General features: G+C 45.8%; 2 protein-coding genes across 2 annotated transcripts in view; both read left to right on the top strand.

The window, feature by feature from the left end:
- The window catches only part of ltk (leukocyte receptor tyrosine kinase), a 304,552-nt gene that overhangs the window by 201,397 nt on the left and 78,875 nt on the right, over positions 1–24,280 (top strand). The window lies entirely within an intron of this gene.
- Positions 22,265–24,280, top strand: part of eml1 (EMAP like 1) — a 44,850-nt gene continuing 42,834 nt past the window's right edge. Inside the window, exon 1 of the mRNA XM_080849770.1 lies at positions 22,265–22,430. Coding sequence (XP_080705896.1) covers positions 22,364–22,430 — 67 coding nt within the window. The 5' untranslated portion in view covers positions 22,265–22,363. The remainder of the gene's footprint in view (positions 22,431–24,280) is intronic.

Below are 24,280 nucleotides of genomic sequence, written 5' to 3' on the forward strand. Positions count from 1 at the left end.
CTCTATTCTAGCCAGGACCTGAGGGAGGGGTAGAGCAGAGAACAGAGGTAGGGAGAGGAGGAGAGAAGAGGACGGTTACAGGAGGAGGGTAAGGTGGTGGTGGTGGTGGTGGTGGGTGGGGGTTCTCTGTCGGCTGAGGTAGGCCCTGTAGGCCTCTGTCTCTTCTCCTGGACTTCAGGAGAGAGGGGGTTGGGTAGTGGGGGTGGGTGGGAATCAAAGCTTTGCCTTTTGTTCAGGAGTTCTCCTGGCCCTGTGTGTTTTTATGGCTGTTTCTCAGTGGGCCAACGCCTGAGGAGAAAGTACATGAGCGAGGGGGAGAGAAAAAGATAAATGGGATGGGGGAAAGAGAGTGAGAGACAGAGAGAGAGAGATAGGGAGAGAGAGATAGGGAGAGAGAGATAGAGACAGAAAAGGGAGAGAGAGAGAGAGAGAGAGAGAGAGAGAGAGAGCAAGAGGGTCAGGGCAAAGCCGAGAAAGCAAATAAAGAGAGGGAGAAGAGGAGTAGGCAGAGTAGGTACAGTAGACGCTCAGTGTCCTTGAGACAATCTGACTTACACCAGAACCTTCAGCCAAAGAATATAAAACCATTGGAAACAGAGGAGTAACTGGGGCCCAAATTATAGACATTAAAAACATGTTACTAAATATACAAAAAATACTACAATATATTGAAGTGTGTGCATCTCAAAAGAAATCCAAAAGCTGAAGTTGAAGGTAGCCCCATTTACAGCTTTTAGGAAAGTAAGTTCCAGTGTTTATTTGGGTTGACAACGATATGGGTGTGAATTGCCAAGCTGTGAATTCACTGGCCTTAAAAACCACCATCAGCCAGGGACCCATAGAGACACTGTATCTTGGCCACAAGTCCCTAATTAGAGGATTGCCTTGACAGCAATAAAACAGTTAAAGCATCATTGAGGGGCCTGTTAAATTTGGCACCATTAGGAGTTAATTAGGGCACATACCGGCACATCATTACCATTCAGCCTGTAAAGGCCTTTCAGGAATATTAACCGAATGCAAATCTAGGTGGTGCTACCTCAGCCCGTTGACTCACAGGGCTGCCTCCCAACATTTTCCACCAGCCCCCCCCCCCCCCCCCACCCCCCCCCCCCCCCCCAAACCACCACACCCCACCCCACCCCATCCATACCGACCCAGGAGCCACTCAGACAGAGCCCGGGGCTCGTGGAGGCAGGGCCGGTGGAGTGGCGTTACAGTGAAAACACTGTCCTCCAGCTCAGGGCCAGCTAAGGTGAAGGCTCCCCCTCTCCTCTCCTCTCCTCTCCTCTCCTCTCCTCTCCTCTCCTCTCCTCTCCTCTCCTCTCCTCTCCACTCCTCTCCCCTACTCTCCCCTACTCTCTTGCTCCCCTCTTCTCTCCAGTTCTCTCTTTTCCTCTCCTCTCCTCTTGCTTTCTTTAATGTGCAATTCAAAAGTTTTTTTTCACTCTTTTTTTCTATTTTACATGGTCGCACAGTGTTGGCAAGGCCAAACTTTCCCTCTCCATTTGTAAAATAAAGCAGCCCCTCTGAATAAAAACGTTAAAAAGACGCAAACATTTTCCACTCGTTTTTACGATCAATTTGTGCAAATGGCCGGCAATTTTTCTGGGGTTCCAGGGGAGTATATTAGTGCAGGGAAAGTCAATTTTGGGTGATTACTGAGGAAAAACACTCTAATGCTGGCCAGGGCCGGCCCTTAAAGGGAAGTAGGGGAGGGGATTCTGGGTGATGTTTGGAGAGGGAGAGAGAGAAAACTCCCTCTGAGCTCCTCTACAAACAGATCCAGGGGATCAAAGGGGTCAGGGAGGTGGGGGTCCCAAGGGTCGTGGGAGGGTGCAGTGGGGGAGGGGGGTAGCAGGGTGCGGGAAGAGAGCCTGTCTGAGAGCCAGGGGGGACAGGACAGGAGGGTTGGTAGGCCTACCTGATGGTCTGACCAACTTCTCTTCCAAGCCCTTGGAACATCTCGGGCAAACCTAGTCCTAGCAGGGTTGAACCCATATACACTAAATTATGTACAAAATTCAAATGTTACAAAAATGTGCTGAATCTGTAGAAGAAAAAAAAACTTTAAGCCACACCTAACATCTTTATATGGGTGAATTGTTTGACCACTTATTTTTTAAGACCATAGCACCTCACAAATGGAACCAACAGGCTGTGATGAAGGTGGCATTTTGATGGCATTCTACAAAATGGAAAGGACACATTTAAAAACCTTAAGCCACCTCAAGAGTGTCTTGATTATGATTGTTAAATAAAACTTCTTTTGGGGATATTTGAGATATTCGGAGGTATTTGTTCTCACAATAGTTTTTTCTCCTCTCTACAGCCTGAGCTCTTGTGACACAGACTCCTGATATCCCCCTGATACACTCTGATTGCACAGTAAGACCCCCAACTCACCATTCCCGACAACACACACAAACACACACACACACACACACACACACACACACACACACACACACACACACACACACACACACACACACAAGAAGAGTGTGGTGAAGAGGCCGGGAGGGAGAACTGTAGATGACCCCTGGGACACACGCGGAGACGAGCACACAAACAAACACACACATGGGGGTGACAGGGCAGGCACCATCCCCGCAGGGAGGGACTTCCTAACATAACACCACACTCAACACTGTGTGTCCACTCTTTCTGCCCACACCACACTCAACACTGTGTGTCCACTCTTTCTGCCCACACCACACTCAACACTGTGTGTCCACTCTTTCTGCCCACACCACACTCAACACTGTGTGTCCCTTCTCTCTGCCCACACCACACTCAACACTGTGTGTCCACTCTTTCTGCCCACACCACACTCAACACTGTGTGTCCCTTCTCTCTGCCCACACCACACTCAACACTGTGTGTCCCTTCTCTCTGCCCACACCACACTCAACACTGTGTGTCCACTCTTTCTGCCCACACCACACTCAACACTGTGTGTCCCTTCTCTCTGCCCACACCACACTCAACACTGTGTGTCCACTCTTTCTGCCCACACCACACTCAACACTGTGTGTCCCTTCTCTCTGCCCACACCATACTCAACACCGTGTGTCCACTCTTTCTGCCCACACCACACTCAACACTGTGTGTCCACTCTCTCTGCCCACACCACACTCAACACTGTGTGTCCCTTCTCTCTGCCCACACCACACTCAACACTGTGTGTCCCTTCTCTCTGCCCACACCACACTCAACAGCAACACTCTTTCACAATTACACTGCTTAGCAATGACAGTTAGTGCGGAGAATTTGTTAAGCAAGTCAATATTTCAAATAAATTATAAGTAAGTAAAGTAAATAAGTAAAGTAATAAGCAAATAAGTTCATGAATGTATCCTCTTATACATAAATAAAAATCCATGAATAAGTAATTACAACCCCTCACGTGTTACAGTTACAAAATTGCTCTTTTGTTTGATCATGTTATCCTGGTATAAAATGGCTGTCAATAACTCGGCAGAGGCCTGCATCAGACATACAGTATGAACTACCTCCGACCTGAGTGATGGATGCTGCAATCATTTCTTTCCTTGGCTCAATACACGTGGAAAAATGCTTCCAGAAGAATATGCGGATTATCTTTATCCTTTTGTCTGATATAATGGAATTTACTGTATTTATATGCATTGCATGTGATTATGACCACAGTTATGTTAAATCACAACATAAACAGCAAAGGAGAATGATTCCATTGGAATATTACTGGAACGTTCCATTGGCATACATCAGGGGAATATTTGTACTATTCTCTCAAGGAATTAATCCACTTAGATCTGAAGTACTCTCACCTCAAACAACAACTGCATTTCTCAATAAATGATTTTCTTTTGGCACCGGTAAAACTTGCTCTTGATCACAGTGCTAGGATAAACAGAGACTCTAATCTGGTAATCTCCTGACCGCAAAGACCCACAATTAGGAGAAACTTAGAAACTCTGAGGGGTTTACCTTTCCTGACCACTCTGTTTTTTTCCACCAAGGCAAAGAAGCCATTGTTTCTCTCTCTATGCTGCATGGTCGCCCCCTGGTGGTGAGTGATAAATATACCAGGCCCGTAAAAAGAACTTCAGGATAATGTGTCTCCAAGGGCAACCTACACAGAAATTAGCGAGTGGCTCTGCACAATGACCTCTACGCTTGTTCCATTTTGAGATAGGGGACTATTTTTAAACCAGTCTGCAAACAATGCTGTGGCTGAGCAGGTTTGGGTGCATATCTGCACTGCGGGAGCTCTCCCCTTGTAGCGCCCTCTGTGAGTGTTAAGGGTAATGGTGGTAACATTTTTAGCACCTTGTGTAACTTTGATAGCTTATCTTTCCTTTTGTTTTAATATTCCCATTTGAATCCTAGAAAAGCTCTCCATCGGAAAGATTGTGGACTTTTTAAACGCATGCTAGGCTGAGGAGGAAGTTATGGCATGTCCTGGACACCAGTTGGTTGGTTTCAGGCCCTGGCAAGGTGCCACTGCAGTATAAATGGACAGTCATATTGAGTGGATCAAGAAAGCCATGGAGGGACGGAGAGAGAGAGAGAGAGAGAGAGAGAGAGAGAGAGAGAGAAGGAGGAAAAGGGAGAGTGAGAGGGGAGGTCAGCTGGGAGGGATGTCAACATATTTATCATCCAATGGCAGGCCAGCCCCTGATGTTTGACATGTATCCTGAGGCATCTCTGCGCTCCCAGCTGACTGGGGGGGGGGGGGGGGGGGGGGGGGTGTAGGTGACGTGTGTGTGTGTGCGCGCGCGTGTGTTTATGCGGGGGTCTCAAAGAGCCATTTGTTTACAGGAGGGGTAGCGTATGCTGGGAACGCGAGAGAGCGAGGCAAAGAGGCTGAGTCAGAAGAGAAAGAGAGAAAGTAATTGAGAGGAGTAGAGTGAGGAAGAGAGAGAGAGAGAGAGTAAGTGAGAGGGAAAGAGAGAGGAGGAGAGAAAGAGAGAGAGAACAAGTGAGAGTAAGAGTGTCTATTGCAGCTACTGGACTCGCCTGGCATCCAGGAACTCCACCATGTCTGACTGTGAGGGACTGATGATGGGTGAGTAGCCTCTAGCGGTTCTGCTCCTCTGGGCTGGGGACGGGTCGGGTCGGGTCGGAAAGCTGAATCTGGACTCTGTGTTTTTGGGTCTGGTCCAGAGGGGGACAGCTCAGGCCGCAAACATGCAGCTGGGCGATGGGAGATTTAGCCTTATAAGGGCTACACTTCAGGCTTCCAGAGCTCTGGGATAAAGGACATATGAAGAGAAATGAATGGCGCTGGAATTCTGTTTTTGTCTGCAGCCGTTGTGATGGAGAGAGAGAGAGAGAGAGAGAGAGAGAGAGAGAGAGAGAGAGAGAGAGAGAAAGAGACTTATGTCCTATGCTGAATGCACAATTGCACTTGTCTGTTTCCTGTGATAATGGATTTACAGGAAATGTCTTCCAGTGTGTGTGTGTGTGTGTGTGTGTGATTGTTTCCATGAGCACATCACCATTGTGTCTCACCATGCTTTTGTCTCTGAGCTTGTTTGTATTGATCACTTGAATAGTAATGTGTATGTGTGGCAAGTGTGAAGAACTTTTTACTCTCAGAGAGGATTAGACTTGAGTAGAGAGAGCGTGTGTGTGTGTGTGTGTGTGTGTGTGTGTGTGTGTGTGTGTGTGCGTGTGCGTGTGTGTGTGTGTGTGTTTTTGCGCGTGTGTTTGTGTGTCAGCCTTAGTGCCATTCTGCTGAGATGAATATTGCCTGGGTGGTAACCATCCTCTGCAGATGAATGCATAACAACACAAGCATACACGCACACACACACACACACACACACACACACACACACACACACACACACACACACACACACACACACACACACACACACACACACACACATGGAAGAAAGGGTACAGAAAAGTGAAGGCTGTGTTCAGACTGGCAGCCTAACAGAAACAATCAGTTAAAAATAGCAGCTCCCCCTCTTCTCTCCTCTATCCAGTCTGTGAGACTGTCCCATCCCAGCAGCTATTTCCAGCCAGTGTTTTAGCAGCTAAAGTCATGGTTGCCTTAACACAGGGGGGGTCTGCCCCACTAAGCCATGTCTCCCCAGCAGATCTACTTCAGTAAATAGCAAGAGTGGGTGAAGGGGTTGTTGTTGTTGAACAGATGATGATGGGCTGGTCTACTGTGTCTCTTGTAAGTTTCTTTTGGGTTTGACTGTGGTGATTTTGCGAGGTCCGTCAGTGGAGCATCCTGTATTTCTCTTTTCTCTCTCTCTCTCTCTCTCTCTCTCTCTCTCTCACTGTCTATAGTCACATGATGTTTGTATTCAGCATCCTGCCCGAGGAAGGATCACGTGGTAATGATTTTCAGCAAGAAGTGACTCATAGAATACCCCCCCCCTGAAAGGTTTACCAAACACTCCACAGCTCGTTAGTCTTTATTTATCCACGTAACAGAAACCAGTGCTTTTTTTTCCTTCAGTCATCATGGGAGGCTAACTTAACTGAACCCAGTAGGGAACTGAACTCAGTAGGTAACTGAAACTGTCCTGGTGGGACATAATCGATTGTGAGTTTGGCTCATACGCTGAGATCAGAGACATGCTGTTGTTGCATACTGTACTGTATACTTACATCAGCCCTGTATGTTGTCCCAAACTATACCGTTAATGAAGTGGTACTATGCAATGTAGTAGTAGCACTATACTATGTAATAGTAGCACTATATTATGAAAACACAGCTTTTCTCAATCGCTTACACACAATAACTGGGCCTATTAAATAAACAACCCAGACCAAGACGCCACCTACCAAAAGACAGACCCATTTCCCAGAACTATTAACGCTATTACCCTGTTTTCACACATAATTCAGATTTGTTGAACTTTTTGTGAAAAACTCTACAGACAAATCCCTTCATATATCACAGGCTGCACCATGTGCTAATTTAGAAAGCTCTGGCATTCGATGTCATTAACTCAAGTCATCACAGCTTGAACCCAATTAACACACAATTCCCCAGGTGGAAACCCTAAGTCCAATCAGAAGCTCAAATAAGATAGATAAAGGGCCATGGGTCAGTTCACTTGTTTTGGAACTATAGATCCAAACTGTAAAAGTACAAACTTTTTTGTTGTTGGTTTATATATTATTGTACTCTAGTCTATGTTCCTTTTCGGTTGCATATTTTTACGGTACATTTACTTGTGAATGAATTCATTTTTTTTTGAAAATGTACACATGTGTTCTGTCTTCATATTGTGTTCATCATGTAAAGATGTTGTCCTGGGGGAAAACCATATACCATTTTTCAAGAAATGTGTGTTGGCGATCCAGAAAAATGTATAGAAATCCTGCCATGGTATGTTGTATCTGTAATCTACAAAGTTTATTTTCTTACATTTTCAAATATGAATAAACATACGTTGTGTGTGTATTATAAACATAAGTCATAGGTAACAACACAGGCCAAAAGCCATGGTGTGTGTGTGTGTGTGTGTGTGTGTGTGTGTGGTCTAGCCTGCCTGAGGGAGGTTTCTGGTGAGGCCGCTGTGTCCTGATGCTGTCACTCTGCCCAGCACTGCACAGCTGCTCCCATGGTTAACCGCTGCAAGCTGGCACATGGTGTTTGCCCTGTTTGGCACTGCTCACAGAGTTTAATAGCAATTAGTGTGTAGAAGGGTGTGTGTGTGTGTGTGTGTGTGTGTGTGTGTGTGTGTGTGTGTGTGTGTGTGTGTGAGTGTGAGTGTGCGTGTGAGTGTGAGTGTGAGTGTGAGTGTGAGTGTGAGTGTGAGTGTGTGTGTGTGTGTGTGTGTATGTATGAGTTTCAGGAAACAGGCCCTACATTCAAACATTAACCATGAAGAGCCATGAAGGGTTTGTGTGTGACTATACATGCATGTATGCATGCGTGTGTGCGTGCATGTGTGTGTGTGCATGCATATTTATTTCAGAACACCAGCTTGAATTACTGCCTTTATTGCCACCACAGTCACAGGGTACTGTCTGTACACCCTGTCCCATAATAGGGTGTCCTGAGTGGCATGCATGCCTGCTAGGGTTACATGCATGTCCAGAGACATGACTAGCATGTTAGCATGATTGCATTGCCAGAAGATTCACAGAGCCCCGTGATAGATGACTGAGCTGTTTCCTGAACCCAAGCAATAGGGCTAAAGTTTAAATTGGAAGACAATGCCTGTTCATGGATGATGGAAAACTCCAGTGACGTTAGGGCTAAGTTATGCCAGGAACAAAGAACTAACTATGAAGTGTTGTAATGGGGGGCAGGGTCACGGCAGAGAAGCACAAATCATGTGTTACCATCCCGTTGGATTCTATTTGAATGTGTCTGTAGTTATTCAGTGTTTTAAATAAACTCTTTAGATTCCTCTTGATTTACACATTGATTTATGTTCATTCCCTTTTTATACTTTTGTAACTTACAGTAGACATACTACAGTGCAGATATGCATCTTCATCAGCATGTGGGCCCCATCAGATCCATGACCTTGGTGTCTCAATCCAGTTAAGCTACAGGAATCGTTTTGTGCATTTAGAAGTATTAAACAAGTGGATGTATCATAAATAACCCTTTCATTTTCTTTATGTCAGCGTAGCTTTTGGAGAGGGCTAGCCTGTGCATGATTTAAGAGTGAGGTACCCTTGTGAGCAGCTCACCAAGTTTCACTTCGCTGCGTTTTGCACTTTCTCCTTTCAAATCCAACTATTTGTGGTACATTCCTTTTCAATGGACCTGCATGGACAGACAGACCATTGATTTTGGATTCACATTACATGAAAAGTCTTTGAAAAGCAGGATGCTTAAGTTTCATCAGTACTGACAAAAGTGCTTTCTCTGAGGAACTATGATCTGGGGAAACTCAGCCACATTAGTGTATGCCTGGAAGGGCTTGAAGACCACACACACAACACAGGTCCCGTTACAAAGAGCCTATTATATATATAGCACCTCTGGCGTTTGGTGTTTAAAATAGTCAGCATGACCACAGTCCTGTCAGAGACACAGACCATTAACACTGTCTACTGAGACAGATGATCAGAAGGCATTCAGAGTAACAGCTTTGGATGTGGTCCACTTAAGAGAAGTCTTACAACAGCAAACAGTGAGCACTGTCTTTTTGGATCCTGTAACTGAACTGAAGCTCTGTCTGACAGACAATTGCTCCCCCTACACTTGCACCTGTGCACATTTCTGGCTGTGTAGACTATGAGTGCCTATTATATACATTCAGTTAGTACGTTCATATTCATTCAGTTTGCTTTCATCTGGTAAAAAAAATTAAAGGGAGGGGTTTCTGATATATATTTAGATTTTTATCTCGTCCATCCACCTCTCGCCTACGAATTCAAAGTCAATGGTGGAACTGCAGCTTTCATGTACACCAGTTCCAAACATCTCCACTAGGGGCCAGTGTATATCTGAAGTTAGATTATTTTTATTCTTTATTTACAACCATGACCACGCCTGCTCATACAGTCTAGCCATTTTCGCTCATATATTTCACATGTCATTCCTTACAACCACCCCTTTTTTGCAAAGAGAACAGGGTATTGCATTAGTAGCGTAACTGTAAAATATCGCAAAAGAGCCCTCCAAAATGCAAGCATTTCCTAGTAGCGTGACAGCACGTGATAAGTATTTTCTGTTGAAAGACAGAAAAAGAGAAAGGGAGAGATAAGGAGAAAGAGTAGACGGAGAGGAGGCGAAACAACTGGAGGTGGGTAACTTCTCCCCTTTACTGTAAGTGAGATGTATGATTGCTATGATGAGAGCTGACAGTTCTGCTTCCGTGACAAACAGCCACTTGCTTGCCGTCACGCTATTGCTGTCAAACACATCACCGAAAATGAATGCATACATGCAAAAAAAACATCCTACATCCAAACTCACTTACAAACACACTGCTATTTGCCTACTAAGAACACTCTTTCCCCTCTTAACCCCCCCCCCCCCCCCCCCCGTCCATGCCACAAACACGCACACACAGCCACACACCTCAATCCCAGTTAGAAAAACCTCATGTGCTAAGGCTGGAGGGGTAAATGGAATTGTTGTTTGAAGATGGCGTTTGAAAATGGTGTTTGCTGTTCAGGTCCTGATAAGAGCTAGTAGTAGACAAGCGCAAGTATTTACTGCGCCAAACACTGTTAACCTTGTCAGAACATACCAAAGGGCCATGATGAAACTTCGACTAGGGTGGAATATTTTCAAGGGGTGGGGGTGAAAGAGGTGGAAGTGTTGAATACTACGATTCTCCAAAGAGTCTCAAAATACTGTGTAGTACTTAGAAAAATGCTAACAGAAGGCTAAGAGTAAAATTAAAATCAAAACATTTTGAAAGATTGTGGAATGTTGCATAAAGAGTAGGCCATTTAATGTGTCCCATTTTTGCACATCTCATTTTTGGTTTCCAAACTCAAAGCTCCTGCATTTCAATAATGCATCTCAGCCCTAAAACTGTTGTTTCTCTTGCTCTTTTGTGGTGGCATCAGATTGAGATGATATCATTTCTCTTATTTATCGCAACGTGAGGCATTATCGTGTCTCTTACAGTGCAACACAGGTTTTTGGTAATACTGGTTATTGATTTTTCCAAAGAGCATAAAATTAGAAGAGATACGACGCTCTGTGTTTTGCTATGTGATACTCATTAAGTTGATTCGTGTGGTGAGGTCTGTTTCTCTCCGCAGCCTCCCCACTGTGTTCACTGATCATTGTACACAACATTCATGAATCAGAACAAATTGACAGGGATAGATGCAAGACATGAACGACAACAATAGCTTTGAAATAAATACAAAACCTAAGAACTGACACTAATCTACTATGCTTTTACACCATCTTGCATTGTGCTTAGTCTGTGCTGGGTGTGGAAATAAATAATAGAGGACAGATTGAATTATGTGTTCATGTGTGTGTTTTTTAGTGTGGGTGTGCAATGGAGAAACACTGTGTCTTTGTGTGCTCTCAAGAAAGAAATGGAAAGATAGTGATGGATAGAGGAAGAAGTGTGCTGTTACTAAGAAAAAGAAAAACAGCGTGTGTGAAATTTGTGCATGTTCAAGTGATAGCGCATCACACTTTGAGTGTTTGTGTGTGTGTGTTTTGTGTAGTTACTGGGGGAGGGGGTTGGTGCTTGCATTCAGGAGCCTAGTCAGATGTGATTAATGCAGGGGATGCTTCATGGAACTCCAGGCCTGGCATGCCATGGAACCTCCCCCATTCCCCTCCATCACACGCTGAGTTAAGGCCAAACACTGCTGGTGTAATACTTTAGACTGTATACTGCACACTTAGAATGCATTATACTGGAATATACTTGTCTTTGGACAGGTATGTTTTTATAATACGTTAAACTGTCATATACCATCTTTGGACTGTTATATACTTACAATAGATTATAGAGTAAAGTGCTGTGTTTGGAAGGGTTTTCATTGGATGTGTGAAAAAAGATGAGTGAATGCCAAGCTCAGTTGAGTTGACAGATAATGCAAAGCCTGTTATGCAATGACAATAAAGACCAAATATGCAGATAAAAGCAATTAAGACATACTGTATTATCCTACTGAAGACTTTCATGATGAGAGTTGGGTCATAAAAAGGTGGAGTCCTTGGCCATCAGCATCCCACAGAGAGATGTTACTGATAGTCCTTCTGACCGGTTTCTAACCCAGTTCGAGGAAATTACTATTACACATTTAATGGAGGCCACAACCCCGTGAGAATGATCCTGGCAGGAGCTTTTAAGAGTTTTGTTCCTCTGTTCCGGCCATTGCCTCACAAGGCCGAAGGTCGTATGTGTGTTTACCATGAAAACTCAACTGTGTCGGGCAACAGAGGCATCCCACATGATTTTAGGAAGTGGCTTTAGCTGGATTTACGCTAAACCAAATCCCATCTCCCCCTGGGTTGTCCTCAATTCTCTCTGCATTAGTGGCCAATGCTTCTGTAAAAAAAATAAAAAATAACGATGCAGTCCTGTGTGTTTTGACACAGTTACATAAGCACCGTAGCATGAAACTTCAACTCCCCATATGGACAGGAAAACCAGTGATTGGTGTTTAATCCTCATGTTGTGTTTCTCTAAAAGTCAAGTGGATTTTGAAGGCATTTTTTGAAGCCATTTCCCTCGGAAATTGCATTAGCATGAGAAAATGTTTGCCTGTAGCATGTCAGCCTTGAGTGTGGCACTCCCTCCAAACTCGCTGATAAAAGCTTGTAGTGGCTTAAGGGACGATAATCCCTCGTTTTAATGACATCATCATCCTGCTCACACAGCCCTAGAAGAGAGAGAGAGAGAGAGAGAGGGGGGGAGAGAGAGGAAGAGAGAAGGAGAAGGAAGAAGGGGGAGAGTCAGAACAGTAACGATGATGGAGGAAAGAACCATCCATCCATCTGTTGCTACCGCCGTCAGTGATCCCCACTTTTTCTGCCTGATCGCTGCCTGCCTCTAACTCGACCCCTTGCGACCCCGAGCCTTGACGCTCAGCCTCTCTCCAGGGCTCCATGGAGAAGCCGGATGCCGGTGCGGGTGCGGCTCCTGGGCCCGGTGGGAGTCCGCGTAACCAGGCGAAAGCGGCGCCGGAGGAGGGTGAACAGTACGCCGCTCAGCTCACCCCTCAGAGCAGCTGGACCATGGGTCAGTATGAGGGGGGCAATGGGACGAGGGTACTGTTTGGTGGTTGATTATGTCTTGGATAAATGAGTCTCTCTCTGTTTGGAGGGGGCTTTTGAATTGGTATTTAGTTATTTGTCTCCTAGAATGATGGGGTTTTACTGTTTGGAGGAGGCTTTTAAATGTGGATGAAGAAGTTTGCCTTCTGTAAGGATGAGTTTGAGGTCTGAGCTGTAAACAGTTATGGTCTGTGATTGCTCTTTGTTGATACCCTGGTCTTAAAGACCAGGTTGTAGACATGGGTTTTCAGTGTGAGGTATACTATATGCTTAAAATGTATGCCTTGAACACATGTGGGTTAAGCTATTTATAGTGGAAAAGGCTTTGAGTTGTGCTGCGTCTTTATTTGTAAGCATTCAGGTGAGCACGCTCCTCTGTGATGTAACAGCCATTGCTGTGATTGGACCACAGCTTCAGGTGTTGTGTCTGTGCCATGTTGACTTCTGCATTGATTGGCTTATCTATCTAGCTGGAAGTCACTCCTCTCTAATTAAGTGTGTCTATCCATTATGTCGTTTTATGTCAGCTTTGACGTTAAGATGGCAGAAGAAAATTCGTTTTTAAACTTTAAATGACATTATTAATGCTATAAGTTTGTTCTCCTTCAATGTTCCTAGCAGCAAATGTAAGAAAGCTTCTTCCTTAAACGGGTGCTAATATGAAGCAGGGCTTTGTTTCCTTAATGCTGGGTGTAGACTTGGTAATGCCTTTTATCAGCCCTAAGGATTATCTGCTATTTCAATCCCAGAGGCAGATTCCATGCTGTCCTGTAGAGTAACATGAAAAATGTCAACAACCATGTAGACACAAAGAGGGCGAGAGAGACACGTGGTGGCTGCTATGATAGACATTCTCTGGCCATACTAGCAGACCTCTCTAGCATGTGGAGTTTCTGCTTTGTGTTTGCCTGTGTAATTATACACCCTATCATCTCTCTCACCATATGTGCAAGCATTGTTTGTGGATGGTATGAATTTGTAGATCAACGTTCCCCATCCTTCATCTGATACACTGTGTGAGTGGTTGCGGGTGAAGGCACTTGCAGTCATTTTCAGAAGGCCGGTTCAGGGGTTCCTACGTGAGGTCTTCCTGCTGTATTACACAGCTGTGCGGTGTGTAAACGTGTCAGGGCCCCGCCTGGAATTCTGTACATGCCGGACTGAGACGCTCTCTACAAACATGTGGATGCTTCAGGGCCATGTGTGTCTCTTCAATATGCTCCTCCCTCTCGTCCTCCATGTTTGACATGAAAGACCAGTCGCCTGCTATGATGGGGTGTTGGTTACGGGTGTAAACACAGGAAGGTTAAACAGTGCTGTGTTTGAGTCATACAGTACATTCTTTGTGTGTTACTTCTGTGGGTTAGGATATCCCCAGCCTTGTGACTTCCACTGTAGCGAAAACCTTGCAGGGTGCTTTTAAGAGGGTGGCTAGATGGTGATGAACACCCGCGCGGGCACACGCACACGCACACGCACACACACACGCACACACACACACACACACACACACACACACACACACACACACACACACACACACACACACACACACACACACACACACACACACACACACACACACACTCAACACACTCAACACACACAACACACACAACACACACAGTTTGCCCAAGGGTGAAATTACCACCCTGGTCCAAATGTGGGGCAAGGAGATGGAAAGGGCAGGAGCTCAGGATTTTGTCTCTGGAGAAATAAATAAATAAAAGTAAATTTCACAATAAATATAGTGGCTTTAATGCTTTTTCTTTCTGGGTTTCTCCATATGGGCTTCATGTGTCTTAAGGTGTCAGTAGCTGCACTCAGTCCTCCATGACAGGATATCATAGTATGTATTATTTGAGATGACTCCTGGTGCGATCAGTGAAGAGAAATGCAATTTCATTTGACATATGGTGAATGGTAAAATTCAACCTTAATCTGATTTATCAGATTCACACACACACACACACACACACACACACACACACACACACACACACACACACACACACACACACACACACACACACACACACTGCCCTCTCCATTACAACTCCACCCAAAATGACCGAGGAGAGCGGGTGCTGTTGTATGTCTTGTTCTTACTGTCACTAGACTCACTGGATTTCCTCTTACAGGAAGAAATACAACAACCCTACGGTCACAAGCCAGACAAACTGTTTCCCTCTGATAACCTTCTCATCCTTGCTGAAATGTTTTATCTAGACCCGACACGCCGCTGAATAAATTAACAGAAATGGTCGGAAAATATGCTCAAGGGGAGGAACAGTCTGTTCACACACACAGTACTTACTGTGAGTGGTTTAAACGGAGTATATTTTAGTGTGTATGACCATGTGCAGACACCCAACGGTGATGACCTGTCTTCAAACAGTTAAGGGTGGGTGCTTTGGGGTGCTTTGGGGATGCAGCCCCTCCCCACATCTTTGCATTCCTCTGAGGCAGATGGTGCATGGTTGGGCAGATTAATCCTCTTTGTTGGAATAACTCTACTTACTTTTGATTGTGTTTAATCTTGGCCCATTCTGGCGCCCCTAGATGTTGCCTGCAAACCCTAGTGAGAAAATGGAGGGCTCTGTATAACAATAACATGGCAGCCTCAGCCTCAGTGTGTGTGTGCCTCAGAAGGTAGTCTCTTAAGATGCATCTCGTCCCACTTGAGTACAATTCTTCAAGGTCCATTGACCTGTGTGTATGAGAGATGTGTGAGTGTGGGTGGGACTGAGTGTGTGTGAGTGTTTGCATGTATGGGCATTGGTTTCTGTGTGTTCTCCCTGTGTGTGTGTGTGTGTGTGTGTGTGTGTGTGTGTGAATGTGTATGTGTGTGTATAGGTGTTTGTGCAGGGGTGTGAATACATGCTTGTGGCTGCACATGGCTGTGTGCATGTTTGGGAATGTAGATGCATCTATTGCAACCATATACAGTATGTGTTGATATTTGAGTACATTTATTTTTGCGTGCCCTGCTTGTGTGTTTGCATGTGTTTATGTGAGCATTCTGAAACGTCACCCTGTGCGTGTGTGTGTCGATGTGTGTGTGTGTGTGCGCCAGAGCACAGCCGGTGTAGTGGTGTAGGGCAGAGAACAATAGCAGAGAGCAGGGCTGTCCAGCTGCCACCAGGGGATCCCCAGCCTCACGCTGAGCTGATCTACCCTTCCCCCTCTCCCTCTGTCTCCCCCTCTTCCTCTCTCTCTCTCTCCCTCTCTCTCCCTCTCTCTCCTTCTCTCTCTTGTCCTCTGTGTTTCTCTCTCCCTCTCCATCCTTCTCTCTCTTGTCCTCTCTCTCTCTCTACCTCTTGCTTATGCTGTCTGTGTCTCTCTTCCCCTACCTCATGCTCTTTCTCGCTATAAGTCTTTCTCCGTCTCTCATTCTCTCTCTGTCCCTCTCCCCTCTGTTCAGTCTAATCTCTAGTGCCAATCTTGCTTTGCAGACAGGGGGGTTAGGGCGCCATGTAATCTCTCAGGACCACTCTGTTGGGTGTCCCCCTGTGAGTCCGAGCTCAATAGCATTCATGCCAGTGAACCAGTGGCACTAATAACGAAGATTAAATCCAAATAAATGCTGATCCCCCACAATTATTTTGAAAATAAGCCCAGCAAATGTTATGATGTCATCCATCCATCTGTGTTATGGAAAACATAGCTAACAGACCTGGGAGAGGTTGGCATATTTTACTAAACAGAGGTGAACTTAGGGTTTGCTGAGGGTAATAAGGTTCACCATCTCTGAATGACCTTAGAGGGGTTGGCATATTTATGAGAAACAGTAGGGTGTTAACAGAGATCAATGTGCAATGCGCAATGTGCTAACAGCTCACACTTCATAGACATTTCAGGAGACTTTAACCATACTTCTCTCTCTGCCACACTTCTACCTTCCAGCAATATATCAACTGTACCACCAGAGAAAATAAAACGTTGGATATACTTTGTGCCAATGTACTGAATGCATACAGCTCCATAACCACCCCGCCACCCCCCCACCCCTGGCAGATCAGATCACAATTTAGTACTTCTGACCCCCACCTACACGCCCATTGTTCAGCAGCAGCCTGTGACCAAAAGGATTGTGAGGAGGTGGTCACTGGAAGTGAATGAGACTCTGTGGGCATGTTTTGAGGACACAGACTGGGATGTACTCTGTGAGCCCCCATGGAGATGATATCAGCTCCATGACTGACTGCAACCCGACTTTTGAATCTAAGATGGCTGCTCCCGCGCAACAACTTTTTTAGCACTTCTGTCATATTTGTATTTCATACACGCAGTACTTTTCAACTTTGCTATGGTGTTTGTATGCGTAAAAAACAGTGTAATGCATTATTATCAACTGGTATTGCTAACATCTGGTAACAGTTGGTATTGCATTTGTTTCCAACTTGTTACCGGAACGCAGCCAACTCGGGTGTGACATCATTTCCAGCTTTGAGATCTGACTTCCGAGGTAAATGAAGCGCGCTATAACGACTCAAGGCCGAAATATGCTTCTACGACTGCGTTACGCAGTTGCTTCAACAGAGTTGTGAACCTTTTACAGTTCTTCGATGGTTTGTGGGTGTTACAAAGCAATTTACTGCCATACCAGTTTTTTTTTCGATGGCCAGACAATCGAATCGTGACGCTGAAAAACAAAGAGATGGCGGACCAAACTCCGTAGATGGTCGTATTTGTACATAAAATGTGTTTGTTTGGCCTTTTTTTGCTAAGATTTTCTAAAAGTTACAGAGAAATAGACACTGTGCAATGTAAAAACCCTGTTATTGTAACTGAAAAATACGTCTGAGGGGATTTGCAAGGTGTCGGAGCCAGCTATCTAATGTTAGCATGCTACTACCTACAAGGTAAACAGTGACGTTTCGACGGATTGTCGGAGATGGATAGTTACAAAATTTGGGAGGTGAACGTCAGGCCACGGAGAGGTGCTAGAAGAGGGTTTGCAACGACAGAGAGGGCTCTGCGTGTATGGGGGTCTGCGTAAATGGTTGACCATGAATTAAGCTTCACATGTGCATCACCACACCTCAGCCCCCACCTTGGAGTTCAACACATCAACACCTCCCCCCACGTCAGGAAACACTGGCCCTTCTCTACGCCTGTCCTGTTTCCAGCAGCCAGGTGAAAAGACAGCTGGAGAGACGGCGCCAGAACAAAGTTGCAGATCCGGATCGTATCAGCCCCAGGGTCCTGAAGGCGTACACGGACCAGCTCTGCAGGATTCTACCGCACCTCCTCAACCTTAGCCTGAGCAAGGAGAAGGTTCCAGTGGTGTGGAAGACATCCTGCCTTGAACTGGTACCAAACAAGCCTACTCCATCTGCCCTAAATGACCATGAAAGTCCTGGATAGGCTGGTTTTGACTCACCTCAGACCTCAGGTAACCACCTCTCTGGACGCACTGCAGTTTGCCTAGCGCCCCAAGGTTGGAGTTGAGTATGCCTTCATCTACCTGCTCCAGTGAGCCCACTCTCACCTGGACAAAGCTGGCAGCACTGCGGGGATCATGTTCTTTGATTTCTCAAGTGCTTTAGGGGGCGTTAAAGCAGTAACAAGTTAACACAATCCAGCCTTTGCTGTTGCGAGGGAAGCTCACAGCGTTAGCAGCAGCACAGGGAACTGTACTCTAACAGAACTCTACCTTTCCTCTTCACCCCGTACAGACTTCCAAAACAACTCTACAAGTCCTGTCATCTGCAGGTATTTTCAGATGACTCGTCGTGGGGTGTGTCAGTGGTGGACAGGAAACGGAGTACTGGGAACTGGTGGTCTGCTTTGTAGCGTGGTGTGAGAACAACCACCTCCTCTTAAATGTGGCCAAGATGGTTGTGGATTTTAGATTTTGGTTTTTGCGAGAAAGATGTTGCACAAACAGCTCAGCATAAAGGAGAACACTTCACATTACATGCATGACTTAGGGGTCAGACAGCAGGGTGTTTTCAATTGGAGGCTCCCTCAACTCCGATGTAATAAGACCCGCTACAGGATGTCATTTCTGCCCGCTGCCATTCCTGCAATATGTAATGACTCCCCTCTGTGCCAGGAGAGGAGGCTTATCCTCTGCATGATGCACATTCAACATTTTATTTGCACAGTAAGAGCAGTTATTCTATCTAGAAGTAGAGCAGTTTATAAATATATATTTGTTTATACTGTTCTTCCTACCTCCCTTTTGTACCTGTGTTTTACATTTTCAGAGCTAATCCGCGTCCACACGGAAACACAAAAATGAGTGAAAATGCTGTTATTTTAAAATCCCATTTCTTGCATAACCTATGCTGCAAGTTGTAGCTTAAAACTAAACAAGATTTATTATCAACACAGATACACTACGAGATGAGATAAATCCTATAAATAATTTATTTTTCAAGTGTGGTTTGGGCGTTGAGAATTTCCTCAGTGAAATGAACCAACCCTGCTTAAGGTTGCTAGCATTCAGCATTCATTTATATCAAACAAACTCAGAGAAGGCTTTGGCTGCTGATGTGTCTCGAGAAACAGGATTGGGCCTCCTTCCTCCTCTTAGGAATAGATCAGACTGGCTTACAACCATGGTGCATCTAACAATCAAAAATGTAATTTCTGTTCATTGCCACTGAGGACGTGGTAGAGGTTATGTAAGGCGCAGCTCCAGTCTGAAACTTCAGGGAGAATTAAAGGTGGATAAAGTTGGGACCGTGTCGTCATCGTTTTTCAAAAGCTCACGCAGCTATGTAAGGGTTGGGTTTTCAAAAGTCTCCACTCTGAAACCGTTCAGGCCTTGAAAATGCAGTTCTGATGTGGACGAAAGGCCAAAACGTCTGTGTCCGCAAAAACTATGTTTTTACTCTGAGTGGACGCCACCCGGGAATCAATTCAGTCTGTTTCCTCTGGTTGACCCCTATTACATGAGGCTTAAGAGACAAACTGTTGTGTAATGTCTCAGGGAGCACAGGGACTTACCCTCAGGCGGAGAAGGAGCGAGTGAGAGACGGAGGGGGAGAGAGAGAGAGAGATAAAGAGAGAAAGGGAAGCTAAGCTAACAGACACACAGAGAGAGAGGAAGGAGGGAAGGGTAGATGCTGTGCCTTCATCAACCTGCATGTTTTGGCGTCCAATGGTTCTTGGAGAGTTGGACATGTGATGTGGGGAAGAAGCAGGAGAGAGGGTCTCTCTACATGTGTGAGTCTGAAGGGAGGTTAGAGGGTCTCTCTACATGTGTGAGTCTGAAGGGAGGTTAGAGGGTCTCTCTACATGTGTGAGTCTGAAGGGAGGTTAGAGGGTCTCTCTACATGTGTGAGTCTGAAGGGAGGTTAGAGGGTCTCTACATGTGTGAGTCTGAAGGGAGGTTAGAGGGTCTCTCTACATGTGTGAGTCTGAAGGGAGGTTAGAGGGTCTCTCTACATGTGTGAGTCTGAAGGGAGGTTAGAGGGTCTCTCTACATGTGTGAGTCTGAAGCAGGAGAGACGGTCTCTCTACATGTGTGAGTCTGAAGGGAGGTTAGAGGGTCTCTCTACATGTGTGAGTCTGAAGGGAGGTTAGAGGGTCTCTCTACATGTGTGAGTCTGAAGGGAGGTTAGAGGGTCTCTACATGTGTGAGTCTGAAGGGAGGTTAGAGGGTCTCTTTACATGTGTGAGTGTGAAGGGAGGTTAGAGAGTCTCTCTACATGTGTGAGTCTGAAGGAGGAGAGAGGGTCTCTCTACATGTGTGAGTCTGAAGGAGGAGAGAGGGTCTCTCTACATGTCTGAGTCTGAAGCGAGGTTAGAGGGTCTCTCTACATGTGTGAGTCTGAAGCGAGGTTCGAGGGATGTGATCTGATGTTTGGTCGGGTCATTGGTGCGCCTCCTTGCATCAAAGAGAGATGGGGTGTGTGTGTATGGTAGGCTGGGGTGGGGGGCATTTGTAAGAGCGGCAGCTGAGATGTGAATATAGGCCACAGCCAACTTTATGCACCCCCACCCCAGCCAGACGCATGAATAATTGAGAGAGGTTTTCCCCTGTGCCCTGGCTGTAGCGGTCCCACAGTCAAATCCAAGACGCAGTTGCTTTCCCTCCCTTTCTCCTCTCTGTTTCTCTCCTTCTCTGACTTCCCCCTCTCTTTGCATTCCCTGTCTGTGCCTTCTCTTTCTCTCCCCCCCTTTCTCTTGATCCAATTCCCCCCCCTCTGTCTATCCTCTTTGATTATTCTCTGCTCTCTAAGCGAGCTGCTTTAAGACAGATAAGGCTGACGGAGGAAGACGATTGGTTTAAATGCTGCCAGAGACGCCTTGTTGTGCTTTGTGGACTAAAAGCTTGGTGGGGTTGACGTCACTTGTTTTGTCTCTGACAGGGCGGGTAAGAAAAAGTCCCAAAGTTACCCCCCAACTCTCCCAAGTTTTTGACCCCCAGTATGGACTGAACAGTCAATAAAGTTGAATTTGATGGCAAGGCCCTGTGCGATGATTTCATCTCACGTCTGGTTTGTGTTAGTGGGCTGGTGGGCTGGTCCACAGTCAAAAGTCCCAGATGACCGTCAACCGCGCTTTTACCTCCGATCCTGCCGTGTCTCTGTGTTATGTTTACACACAATGATGTTGCAGCGTGAAAATACAGTGGTTTGAGAAATGACACGATCGTCATCAGGTGTGCAACAACACTTATATTAACATAATTGAGACTGAAGATTTGTTGTCTGTCTCTCTTAATTTCTTTCATTGTTTCTCTAATTTTCATCTTTCAGTCTCTCATTCTTTCTTCTCAGTTTTTCTTCAGTATTTTTTTTCCTTGAAAGCAAGGCTGTCTGGTTTGCTTCTCCATTCTCCCTTCTTTCTTCTTTCTCTCTCGCTCTCTCTGTCTTCCTCTATTCCTCTCACTCACTCTCCCTCTATCTCTCTCTCCCTCAGCTGTAGAGCAGAACTGTGTTTTTGAAAGAGGCCCAACCCCTCTTGCTCTGATTGGTTGCTATCCTCTGACGGGGGCGGGGCCTGGGAGGCTGCCGTCCCTTGACTGTGCGAGGCATTACACAAACACTCACACGCGCAGGCTCGAACACATCTCTGTAGACATACACATACACAGACCTGAACGTTCTCTTACTCTCTCACACACACACACACACACACACACAGGGAGTCACTGGCAGCTCCTGTCAGTGGACTGAAGCTGTTGTAAGCTGTTTCCTGCGGAGATCAGTGCAAGGTTTAACTCCGCAAAGCTGCTGTTGAGGTCACAAACAGGAGGATCAGGGAAGAGAAAGTGAAGGGGGACAGAAGAAGAAGAAGAAAAAGAAGACAGGAGAAGAGGAAAAGCAAACTAAAGTTGCCTGTCTAACCCCTTTTTCACTTTGGGGTCACGGATTCCTCCATTCTTTACTTTCTTTCTTCTCCTGGAGAGGAGAATTATTTGCGTGTCACTCCTTTCAAGGGACAAGAGAGGTTGAGAGAAAACGAGCGAGAGAGAGAGTTCACATGACATAATCAGAGTGAATGGGTTGCTATGGTAACTGACACCGGCAGGCTGACCCTGGAGAAGTGGATGTTGAATGGGGAGAGAGACGCCGCGGAGAGCCACAGAGAGTAACTGGGAGCCGGCGGAGAGAGGGAGCGAGGCAGTAGCACAGAAGAGAGCAGGCAGCAGCAGGAGCAGGAGCAGGAGTAGGAGCAGCAGGAGGTGGAGGTGGGGGAGGAGAGCACAGCTCCAGAATGGAGGACGGCTTTTCCAGCTACAGCAGCCTCTATGACACCTCCTCGCTGCTGCAGTTCTGTAACGGTAAAAGCACCTAATCCCCTTTCCCTGTTCACGGTGTGTGTGTATGTGTGTGTGTGTGTGTGTGTGTGTGTGTGTGTGTGCACGCACCTCTCTTTGAGGTTGTTGTCAGACACAATTTAAACTGTGGTCTCATCTCTGCTTGAATCTACACTCACCGAACATCAAAGTAGTTGTATGCTGTGCAGTGGTTGGAGCTGTCAGTGAGAGTTAAGATGTTGTGCCGCTGTTGTGATGTCCCTTTTTAGATCCTGTAGGTCTGGAGAAGAGAGAAAGTTTCTTAATAGTCTTTTCTATTGTATTGATAGAGAGAGCGATAGAGAGAAAGAAAGAGAGAGAGAGAGCGTACGGAAGACAGAGAGAGATATTTCTGTGATCTATTTGAAGGAAGCAAGGTTGCCTTAGTAGAACTGTTCTTTTTTATCCTGTAGCCTACTTTGCCAGTGTTTCACTTCAAATGATTTCCTTCAGGTGAACACACACACACACACACTCCTCATCATTCCAGGTCATTCTGCCAGCCTTTTCCTCATACGTAGAATCATACAGTGTTATCTTATCTTGAACCAAGAAGACTCTGACCTGTATTGCCCCCACAATATGCCCTAAAGAAGATAAGAGTCGGATTTAATTTGGCATTTCAAAAGGACAGTCATGAACCTGCATGATTCATGTTGCTGTGAACATTCAAGGAAGTATTGCAGCAAAAAATCTGGGTCAAATATTACAGGCGCATTGCACAAAACCCCCTCTCTCCCTCTATCTCTCCCTCTCTCTCTCCACATTGTCATCCAGTGGGAACAAACCCAAGGCATGAGAACGAGAAAAGAGAGAGGGAGAGATAGAAAGCGTGAAAGAGAGATGTTGAGAGAGGGAGAGAGAGAGACAGAGAATGTTGGTATGTGTTGGTGTGATTGTTTCGTGTTCACTCCAAGGGCGTTGTTTTATCATAGTGTTTGTCTCTATGCCTTGTTTCCTGACATGTAGATAGCGATCAGTGTGCACTGCAAATCAGTGAGAGAGAGGGAGAGAAAGACAGAGAGAGAGAGAGAAGAGGGAGAGAAAGAGAGAAATACTGTGTGGGGGAGGGCAACTGATAGGGCTTCCCTCACTAAAGGATGAGTTAAGTTGTGTGTCATCACCCTTCTGTCACACCCTGTTAGCCGGAATGACTCCGCGTCACGTCACACTCTCACAGACCCTCACTCACACTCAGGGCAACCACTAAAACACAGTGCACCGCTCACCTCTTTCTTTCTCTCTCTCTTTCTTTCTCTCTGTCTCTTACCTCTCCCCTCCTCTTCTGCTCTGTGGGGTGTTTACGGTGGGCTCTGCCTTCAGTAGATGGGGCCCTGGGCAAAACATGGTGGAATGGACTGACAGAGGGACTTTCATTCATTTGCTCTTTTTTTGTTGGGTCGTCTAGGTGCCGCTGACCTTTTAGGTGTTTTTATTTTTGGCTAGTCCTGTCTTGCCTGCTCAGACGCTGACATTTCAGTCTTGCCGTCAGATTAACCTGACAAACAGGTGGCTAACCGGTTGGAATGCATCATTTGGAACAGGTTTTGTGATCAGGCCCTGACATGGATGACCTATGCAGTGCATTTGTAATCCTGTTAAGGGACACATTCATTTTGACATTATAAATTGCCCCCTCTCTAGACTTGTTCTCCTCTGTCTTGACTGTGTATTCAATTATTCTATTAACTTCTAATTCTTCATTTCTGACCCTCAGTAGTGAATCATATTAAAGTATTTGCCATTTAGTCACACGCTGGTAATGGTTTAATACGTGAGCCCTAAAAGCACAGGGCTTGACCGTTAAACTAGCACTTGGTGTGATGAGGGCCATG

Source organism: Sprattus sprattus, assembly GCF_963457725.1.
Source record: "Sprattus sprattus genome assembly, chromosome: 13".
NCBI lineage: Eukaryota > Metazoa > Chordata > Actinopteri > Clupeiformes > Clupeidae > Sprattus > Sprattus sprattus.